Source organism: Coregonus clupeaformis, chromosome 29, assembly GCF_020615455.1.
Source record: "Coregonus clupeaformis isolate EN_2021a chromosome 29, ASM2061545v1, whole genome shotgun sequence".
NCBI lineage: Eukaryota > Metazoa > Chordata > Actinopteri > Salmoniformes > Salmonidae > Coregonus > Coregonus clupeaformis.
This window is the reverse complement of record NC_059220.1, coordinates 26,552,351-26,563,454: the sequence shown is the minus strand read 5'-3', so window position 1 is coordinate 26,563,454 and position 11,104 is coordinate 26,552,351. Positions and strand designations below refer to the sequence as shown.

The following is an 11,104-nucleotide window of genomic DNA, read 5'->3' as shown; positions in this document are numbered from 1 at the left end:
CTCGCCTTGCCTTGTTTTCCCCATCTCCCCAATGCTGTCTAGAAGATCCAGAAGCCTCTTCCTCAGGATCTTACCTCATGGTTCACATAAGGCTTTTGTCTTCTGTTGTTGACACTACTGGGAGCTGGGTCTGTGGCTCTGTCCTGCCCACAGCAGCTGTGCCTACACACAGAGCATTAATCTGCCACTGCAAGGAGACAAACACACTGCAAGGAAACAAACACACTGCAACGAAACAAACACAGCCTAACCTTTTACCTTTTCAACTCACTTGCACTCACACCTAACATTTAACACCTACACAAACAAATGTGACATGCCAGCCCAACAGGGGCAGATGACGCTAGTTCCTTCTTCATAGTAGGGCCATTTGAAGAAAAAAAACAAGAGCATGTGAACTTTAATGTGCCTTAATTACAAACTTGTATGGGATCAGTAAATATATATCTAATTTTTTTTTATTGATAATGAGCCTAGTTTAGCCAAGGAGAAAACACTAAGCTATATAGTAGAGGTCTTCACGGATCTATCCAACCAGGTCTGATCCCACATTTTGTAATTAACCCTCGGATCCCGGGTCGGATCCCGCTCGGTGGACACCGACCTCGGATCTGTGTGAAAATATGTGAAATACAGACCGGATCCGAAATTATATTTGAAGAGTTTAATTAAAACAGCATCAACGCAAATTTCACACCTTTACATTTTATTCTCTTAAATGATTGCTCATCAAACAAAATGGATCAAAATATAATTTGGTGACAAAACGGCATATTCGCAAGAAAACGGCATATTCGCCACTTGTGGGAGAGGAGGAGGACGCAGCGGAAAAGAGTGATAGCCTAGGCCAGAGTTCCCCAACTGGCGGCCCGCGGGCCAAATTCGGTTTTATTTGCCCCCCCCAAAAAAGTTTTCTCAGCAAAAAAAATAACAATAAAAAGTAACATTTTGGAATTTTCATTGTTGTACATAAAACACTGTAAAAACACCAGGAAATCAGCTCCAAGTGATTTTAATTTAGGAAATCTGTTCCCAAGTATTTCAACGCATAATAGAGAGAAATATGTGACCATATAGAAATAATAATAATTAATAATAATTGATTGGATTTATATAGCACTTTTCTAAAAACTGATGTACTCAAAGCGCTTTACATAGGTCACCTCATCCACCATCAATGTGTTGCACCCACCTCAGTGAAGCACGGCGACCAATTTTGTGCCAGAACGCTCACCACACATCACCTATCAGGTGGAGAGGTGAGGAGTGATATATACCAATTAGGAATGAGGGGGATGATTAGGTGGCAATGATGGAATGTGGCCAGGTTGGGAATTTATCCATGACACAGGGGTGAACACCTTTAATCTTACAATAACTGCCATGGGATTTTGAATGACCACAGAGAGTCAGGACACTTGTTTTAACGTCCCATCCAAAAGACAGCACCCTACGCAGAGCAATGTCCCCAAATGTAATCAAGGTTTGAAATGATTGTGTTTTAGTCAAATATTAGATCTGTTTAGGCTTCTTGTGGTCAATTTCCAGTCTAAAAATATTTGTTTTATTATGTTCCGGCCCCCCGACCATCCGCTCAAAAAAAATGTGTCCCGCGGCTGAATCTAGTTGATGATCCCTGGCCTAGGCTATATAAAGTGAGTTTCTGAAACATCGAGTCGTTCTTTGCTGGTGTGAAAAAGAAACTGAATGAAACTGAATGAAACTGAATGAAAGAGAGTACAGGATAGTCTGTATTGCAAATCGTCTGTATTGGCCTCATTTATGCACAATGTGGATACGGAGGGGGAAAAGATTGCCCATATTTTCAAGACCTGAGCTATTTAATATAATTGTTTTATTTATTCAATTTACTAGTTTATTTAGGCTACTTCATTTATTTGTTTAGACTTGGCCTACTTAGTAAGCTATTTTGCTATTTTATTTGGGCTATTTTCTTTATTTAAAAGAACAGTTTGTTAACAAATGTTGAATGACTCGAGTCAAGTGTGATATTTGTCAGCATAAAGCTGAGTGACTCATATGTTTCATTCAAAATAAATAAATTATAGGCCTACTATAATACAGAGTTACTGACACATAATTTCTGATCATCTGTAATAAAGAAAATGTTTGACCAAGTGTGCGTGTGCGGTAGAATGATAGCCATAGGCTTATCTACAGAAAATATTGTAGGATGCAAATGTATTGATTGTGTAAGGCATGGATAGGTAAAATAAATGTCAGAACAACTTCTCCCTTCAATGATGAATCTTTAATTAACTCTATGAACGGTAGGCCTACACAGACGTGGCGTGGATGACTTTTCAAACTCGCATCCAAACCAATCTCAGGCTGTATAGGCTAATTCTGTAAAGGATACACTATCTATCTACATTTAGAACAATACATATTAGGTTATTATAATGAGATTGACCTGAGTTATAGAAACAGCCTACCAAAATATGTCTAACACTGTCTTAACACACAGTTCTCGCTGACTGTAGCCTATTTAGCGTCCTAAAATCACCACATAAAAATCCTGTAATCATAAAAATGTGTTCAACAAAAACAAAATTAACAGATCTCTGAAAACCTCTAAATATTCTACATCGAATTATAGTAGTGTTGTCATAGCGGGAATAGGCTTCTAACCTAGACCTACAAATCCCAATTGTTGGAAATGACACAGGAATGCAGATGGTAGACTCCATCCTTCCGTAGGAAGCTTGCTGGTCAAACAGGCAATAGTCTACCTTTAGTAAAAATCTATGTTTATCAAAACAGTTTATCAAAACTATGTAATAGGCTAGTGTTAATGTTGTTAGTGCTAATGTTGCACAGTAAAATAATAGGCCTACAGAATATTAGGTTACAGACAAAAGTGAATTAACTATTCGCTGCTATTTCTCAAAACCTCATAATGTTCTCCATCTAACTACAGGTATGTCATTATGAAAATACTAAACTGTAGACCACAAATCAATTATTTTAGATACAACCGAAAATGCATGTTAAAGTTCACTGCCAGACAAATCCAAACTATTTTACTGGCTTGCACAGTAAGAAAGCAATTAACTTTATTTTAAATACTGTTGCATACACATAAAACCCAAGTGTTTTTAAGACTAGCTCATTATCTCATCGACCCACTGTCATTCTCCCTGCTTTCACCAGTGGGTTTCACTACCTGCTAACTCCAGAGAGGGTTAACAGAACAGAGTGGGGCTGTGAGGGAGGATGAGGACTCTCCATGCCACCTACAGTAGTGCCCAGGGGGGATACATACTGTGGTGTGTACATGTTTCTGTTACAGTACAAACAACTTCTGGAGGGACTAAGGCCCCTGTTACAAAACTGACTCATGTGCTCCAATGGTACTAACAGACATCAAGAGGTTTTCTGTCTTAGACATGGCAGTGTTGTGCCACATGGTCAGATATGTGACACAATGTACAAATATGAGGGAGCTGTTCTGGTATACACTGAGTGTACAAAACATTAGGAACACCTTCCTAATATTGAGTTGCATCGCCTTTTGCCCTCAGAACAGCCTCAATTTGTGCATGGACTCTACAAGGTGTTGAAAGCATTCCACAGGGATGCTGGCCCATGTTGACTCCAATGCTTCCCACAGTTGTGTCAAGTTGGCTGGATGTACTTTGGGTGGTGGACCATTCTTGATACACATGGGAAACTGTTGAGCGTGAAAAACCCAGCAGCTTTGCAGTTCTTGACACGAACCAATGCGCCTGGCACCTACTACCATACCCCATTCAAAGGCACTTAAATGTTTTTGTCTTGCACATTCACCCACTGAATGGAACGCATACAAAATCCATGTCTCAATTGTCTCAAGGCTTAAAAATCCTTCTTTAACCTGGCTCCTCCATTTCATCTACACTGATTGAAGTGGATTTAACAGGTGACATCAGTAAGTGATCATAGCTTTCATCTGGATTCACCTGGTCAGTCTATGTCATGTATACTCTGTGTGAATATATTTTTTGTTTTAATGACCAGATCCTGTCGGGGTCAGGTAAGAATTTGACGTATCCAATTCTGTTTAGATCTCAATTTCAGGATTCGAGAAGACCTCTATTACATAGTCCCTTGCGGAATGACATTTCAGAGTGGCCTTCGCTTAAAAAACGAGAATAGTACTGTTTGTCCATTTCGTGAAGTATACACTTCCTCAAAATAGTCCGAATTAATCTAAGGTTGCAGTCCAAATTCAAAGTAGACAGCCCTCGGAACCTAAACCCTCAGCCCTTGAATTACGTTTTACATCGTCACATCCAAGTGTACCTTAAATGTCCCTTGACCAAGCGAGGGAGAGTGATGATCGGAGAGGCAACGTCCTTGGTGGAAATCTTGAAATTGAGATTAAAAAAACAACAAACCTAAAACTATTAATGTACCTAGCAAGCTAACGTAGCTAGCTAGCTACAGTTACCCATAGCTGGCTAGCAAGTTTTATAGTTTGGTCATTTATTCCAATACATTTCAGAATTCCCCCCAAAAAATTTATGAAGCTAGATACATTTTATAGGGTCCTCACTACAAGAATAAGTCAATTTGCCAATGCTAAAATCAATGTAATCTATATATACACTACCAGTCAAAAGTTTGGACACACCTACTCATTCAAGGGTTTTTCTTTATTTTTACATTGTAGAATAATAGTGATAACATAAAAACTATGAAATAACACATATGGAACCATGTAGTAACCAAAAAAAGTGTTAAACAAATCAAAATATGTTTTATATTTGAGATTCTTCAAATAGCCACCCTTTGCCTTGATGACAGCTTTGCACACTCTTGGCATTCTCACAACCAGCTTCATGAGGTAGTCACCTGGAATGCATTTCAATTAACAGGTGTGCCTTCTTAAAAGTTAATTTGTGGAATTTCTTTCCTTCTTAATGCATTTGAGCCAATCAGTTGTGTTGTGACAAGGTAGGGGGGGTATACAGAAGATAGCCCTATTTGGTAAAATACCAAGTCCATATTATGGCAACAACAGCTCAAATAAGCAAAGAGAAACAACAGTCCATAATTACTTTAAGACATGAAGGTCAGTCAATACGGAACATTTCAAGGACTTTGAAAGTTTCTTCAAGTGCAGTCGCAAAGACCATCAAGCGCTGATGAAACTGGCTCTCATGAGGATCACCACAGGAATGGAAGACCCAGAGTTACCTCTGCTGCAGAGGATAAGTTCATTAGAGTTACCAGCCTCTGGAATTGCAGCCCAAATAAAAGCTTCACTGAGTTCAAGTAACAGACACATCTCAACATCAACTGTTCAGAAAAGACTGTGTGAATCAGGCCTTCATGGATGAATTGCTGCAAAGAAACCATTACTAAAGGGCCAAGAAACACGAGCAATGGACAATAGACTGGTGGAAATTAGTCCAAATTTAAGATTTTTGCGTCCAACCGCCGTGGCTTTGTGAGACGCAGTGTGGGTGAATGGATGATCTCTGCATGTGTATTTCCCACCGTAAAGCATGGAGGAAGAGGTGTTATGGTGTGGGGGTGCTTTGCTGGTGACACTGTCTGTGATTTATTTAGAATTCAAGGCACACTTAACCAGCATGGCTACCTCAGCATTCTGCAGCGATACGCCATCCCATCTGGTTTGGGCTTAGTGGGACTATCATTTGTTTTTCAACAGGACAATGACCCAACACACCTCCAGGCTGTGTAAGGGCTATTTGACCAAGAAGGAGAGTGATGGAGTGCTGCATCAGATGACCTGGCCTCCACAATCCCCAGACCTCAACCCAACTGAGATGGTTTGGGATGAGCAGAGTGAAAGAAAAGCTGCCAAAAAGTGCTCAGCATATGTGGGAACTCCTTCAAGGCTGTTGGAAAAGCATTCCAGGTTAAGCTGGTTTAGAGAATGCCAATAGTGTGCAAAGCTGTCATCAAGGCAAAGGGTGGCTATTTGAAGAATCTCAAATACAAAATATATTTGGATTTGTTTAACACTTTTTTTGGTTACTACATGATTCCATATGTGTTATTTCATAGTTTTGATGTCTTCACTATTATTCTACAATGTAGAAAATAGTAAAAAAAACGAAAAACCCTTGAATGAGTAGGTGTGTCCAAACTTTTGGTCATATAACACCACAAATTCTTCACTCGCTCCCCCATGCTAAATCGAGGGCCGAGGGGGCAACGTTAGTGAATTGGACCTCCACTTAAGATCGCAATCAAAACTAGTCTGGGTAGCCAATGCAATAGTCTGGGTAGCCATTCTGTTAGAGAAGTAATGTAAGCCCATTACTTCTCTAACAGAAACGCTATTATGAACATCTCCCTTTGAGCCAATATACCAGTCATCTTCAAACTCCTTATGCATCAATAAATGAATGAAATATATATATGAATAATTTTTATTCAGTAAAGGTCCCGTTCATAATTATAAGAGAGCAAATCTGTGCACAAGGACTCATTTATCCTTTGCTAAATCCAGTATTAAACCCCAGTAGATTATTTCTTAACACTTGTTGAGTTTTAGTGAGTAGCACTGTTTTCTGTTCATGAGCACAAGCAGGGAAACAGATTCTCACCAGGAGTCATAGTGGGCTGAAAACGATTCAATAACCTTTGGTGCTTGCCGACAAGGAACATAAACAAATGTGGAAATATTGTGCGTTACGAGACCTTTTCTGGCCCAATATCTGATATGCCGTCGTAACGTAAACAATGTGAATAAAAACAACTGTAGCTAAGTGAAAGCGGCCTGTCCTCTGTGTGAGTATCATTGAGTCCAGGACCCTGACTGTATGACATGAAGCCGGGGCCCCCAGGGGCCATCAGGGACCCCGCTCTGAGCTACAGCAGTGGACTCTCAAGAGACCCACCATGTTTCAAAAGCACCGAATATCCAGTCTTAAGGAGTTATCTTTAACGGTAGCTACGTTTTACTGAACTGCTCAAGACAATACACATGACTAGGGCCTATAGCCAACATGTCTTAACTCTGGCGAGCTAAACAGCTAACAGGGGATGTTGTAGGCTACTTTGTAAACAGTATTGTAAACGGCACAATATGACCTACCTCATATTGACTTGACCCCCGTGTCCACTGGTCATTGGCACTACTACTGTAGGTCTCCACTGGTCACTGCACTGTCTTTCTATTAAAATAGAAAACAGCATGAAAATGTGAAACATTTTTAAAACTATGCATTTGTCATTAAGTTAAAAAAATATAAAAGAAAAGTAAAAGTGGAAAGAACATTTCGTTCAACGGGACAGTCAGGGTTATATTGAGAATACGTACCTATTGCGTAACAAAATGAGAGTACCAGCCGAACGATTAGGGGATATCTAAATTCAAATCCTCCCTCCGTTCGCTACTTGTGACTGGGTGGCGTCCATGTCAGTCAAGAGGAAGGGGTGCTGCTAATTTCTATATGCCTGTAATGTCAATTTGGGTCTCAGATTGCATCCCCGTGTTTTGGTGTTAGGGCATCCTCACTCCTCTCCAAACGCAGAAGACAGACATACGCGCACTGTGGATGTCATAGGACGCGGCGTGAGAGTAGCCTAATATTATTTTAATTTAAACGACACTGAAAGTACACGTACCTACTGGCATTGAAACTAATTTTTTTTCCTGATGATGGCCTATTGACAGTGGAAGGTAACCTACCGGAGAGACCAGACCAGGAGCATCCGTGCACTTTTCCGCGGTAGCATATTCTAGACTGGGCTATATGCTGCCTAGTCTGCTGTAGTGAAAGCACTGACAGCGCAAGGCACCAACAACTTTTCTAATTCCTTTTTCAACGTCAACTTTTAAATTCTGGAATAACATCCAACGGACCTCGCGGATTTCATGTGGCGATTCACTTGACAGAAGAAAATAGTCTGCTTACATTTTTAACATACCGAACTTGTTGGGCTCATCATCAGCTTTGAAATATGTTCAGTAAGTGTTTGGTCGCGTTCTTGAATTTCTCAATTCTGGTGCGTGTGTTGATGGCTCATGAATGTATGCCATGTGATATCCGGACGTGTCTGCCGAAAGCCTGCGAGAGCGGCCGGACTCTGGCCAAGGACCCGTGCGGATGCTGCGACCAATGTATCCGGCTGGAGTGGGAGCCGTGCGGCGGCCAGGACTGGGAACTAGGCTACTGCGCCTTGGGACTAACCTGCGCGGCTGTCAGCCAAACGGGAGCTGTAACGCTCCCTGATATAGGAGTTTGTAAAGGTGGGTAGCCTATCTCTAAAATAAGACTTTTATCACTTTACAGTAGTCCCAATTAAATGTTGGTATTGTTTCCCATTCTGAAATGTGAGCATAACCTAGAGTGGCACAATCATCTTTATTTTATATTAAGGCTACTAGGCAATGATTTCTTATTGATTGATGGAAGAATATGAGGTTTGGCTTTGAGGTTCCAACAACACGATTATTCATCAAGATCACTCTCAGCTCAGGGCATAACAGTTTCATCTCCATAGTAAGTGATTATTGTCATTTGGCTTGAGTACACCACAGTGTGCCAGCCAGTTCATGATTCCATTGACTGTGCTGTGTTGACATTGGGCTGGTTGGACCAGGTTTCAAGGTTTAAGTAGCTCTTGACTGCCAACAAAGGACATCTCATGTTAGATAGACTGTTCACTTTCCCCATTTAAACTCCAGCTCTCTTCGCTTGCAGGCATGACAATAGGTTTGGCAACAGCTTTGGCACCATGCCTCCACGTCAGTCTTACTAGAGTTCAGGCTTTACTGCCAGAGCCCAACCTGACATCTCTAAAAAGTCATTGAATTGAGATGAAACAAAATGACAATTTTCATTTGTCTGATTTAAAAAGCATGGGCGGTCTAACAATGGGAAATGTGTTGACTGTAACTGTGTGTGTACACTTCAAGTACTCTGTCTTAATTTGATCCTGAAACAGATTGGCTGTCCTTGTAGAAAGTGTTTTGCTGTGATGTGGTTGCACAATCAATGGGCTTGTGATGTGCCTCTGAGGGCTCCGTTGGGGTCAAGGCAAAATTGCAAAGGTCTCACCAGCAGGTTTTCATTGGCAGATTTTTCTGAATGACCTAACCATGAATCACACTGTAGTGTCCCCGCCTTCCCTTCTATCAGACCCATGTCCTATACCAGTTGTATACTAACAGTCTATTAAGCTGTTGTGCACATGATATCCCTGGCTCCCAGGAACATTATACTCCAGAGGATGGCTCTCTAAATCTCTTATAGGGCCTCTAGGGTACCCATCCATCACCATTGTGTGTGTGTGTGTGCGTGCAGGCGTGCGGGCACGTGCATGTGTTCTAGCCAAGATTAGCTCTTCACACAGTTGGTGAGGGAGGACAGAAGTTGCCCCCTGAGAGAGGTGGGCATGGGGCATGGTCAGGATCACATCAAACACCCTGCAAGTCAGTCCCTCACACAGGTCTCTGTCCAGACTGAAATAAAGTGATTGCATGGGACTGACATTACCAGAGGTGAGAGAAAGCAGTCCCACGTTGGGGCCGGATCTACATGACACTGCCCTCCATCATCACTCTGTGGGGTATGGAGGTCCGGGGGTCTACAACCCCAGGGTGTCCCAGGAGACAGTGACCCTGATTGGGCTTTATTTAAAGGTTGTGCTCGGAGGCCTTAATCCCCCTCCATACCCCCAGCTACTTCCTCTGTCAAATTAACAACTTTGAATGGGTCTAAAAGTGAATGGCTTCCATGATTAGGTCGTGCCTCTGGTCCCTTAGCGGCGGGCCCCAGCGCATGCACGCGACCCCCCAGCAGAGTTGGCTGGGTGCGGGTGTAACAGATGTTAATCGTACTCTCCTTGCTTTGTGTTTAGTTCAAAGAAATCACCCCAGCCAGTGGTCCCAGTTTAACGTTATTTATTATCTGTGATTAAATAGGAAACAGCACGTTAGTTGTGCAGGGCTTAATGATGTTGATGGCTGTCGATGGTAAAATCTGTAGCATGAAAACAATTGTGTTAGCAGTGAGCTTATGTGACCATTACGTCGGTGCATGCTTAGCTAACACACTTATATACAGCGATCATATACGTCGCTCTGTATAAGAGTGTCTGCTAAATGATGTAAATGTAAATATACCAAAGCACATCCCAGAAAGCCCCTCAATCGCTAACAGGTACCATATACCCACACGTATGAATCACGAATGTACAGCAAACTTGTACACATTGTAAAATATAAAAATAGAATACAGTATTCAGAACGTGACCTACCCCTTGCATCACATTTTCATACTGGGGAGACCTGACGTTCACGATCTCCCCCTATCTGCTAGCGGGGCCAATAACAGCACGCCTTATTGTCATCGTAATTGAACCAACCAATAAGAGTGCTTGAACATTAAATACACATTTCTTTAGAGGCAAGTGGAAACATAAACACCTCCCTCTGTGTTTGCAGGGCCCACACAGGGCCCAGGTTGATCCGGGATTTCCCTCCCAAGCTAGGGGTAGTGTCTTAAAGTGATTTGGTCGCAATCAGGAGTAGGGGGTAAATGTTTCCGCTCTCTGATCCCTGCTCCTATACTCCTCTGCTCCTTGTTCTGGGTGGTCAATATGGAAGGGTGATGGAGTTCGAAGGAAGTAGACCAAGTCTTCAGGTGACATCTGTAGTAGACAAACGTGTACAGTGTATGAGAAAATAATTGGTACAAATGATATTGAACAGAATTCAAAATATCCAGTAAGTGCATACTGTACATCAAGTACGGTCATTTTGAAGGACAGTTTTCACGTTAAAGTGGTTGTTTATTGTCATGACAGCTGTGATTAGGGAAAGTTGCCTGTGAATCCGAACACGTAGATAAGTAACTTCACCCCCAAAGGGTATAGCACCACTTGAGTGATATCAATGTTTAGCCAGGGTGTTTTTGTTTTAGCTGTCTCGCTGTGTTAGTGCCACCTCTTCTCTCTTCAAAGCTCCCACCTTCTCCAGAGCACTTCCATACCGCCTAACAGAATGTCTGTCCTCAAGAGCACAGACTGGACACTGCGTCTTGTCCAGTCCAGTACTCCTTCACATGCTGTCCACTTCCCTCTTCCTCTAGCATTATCTAATGTTTCAAAGACTTCC

General features: G+C 41.8%; 1 protein-coding gene across 2 annotated transcripts in view; it reads left to right on the top strand.

The window, feature by feature from the left end:
- The first annotated feature begins 7,475 nt into the window (after nt 1–7,475).
- Nucleotides 7,476–11,104, top strand: part of LOC121544947 (cysteine-rich motor neuron 1 protein-like) — a 49,668-nt gene continuing 46,039 nt past the window's right edge. For both annotated transcript variants that reach the window (XM_041855215.2, XM_041855214.2), the window contains exon 1: nt 7,476–8,233. In XM_041855215.2, coding sequence (XP_041711149.1) covers nt 7,945–8,233 — 289 coding nt within the window. In that variant the 5' untranslated portion in view covers nt 7,476–7,944. The remainder of the gene's footprint in view (nt 8,234–11,104) is intronic.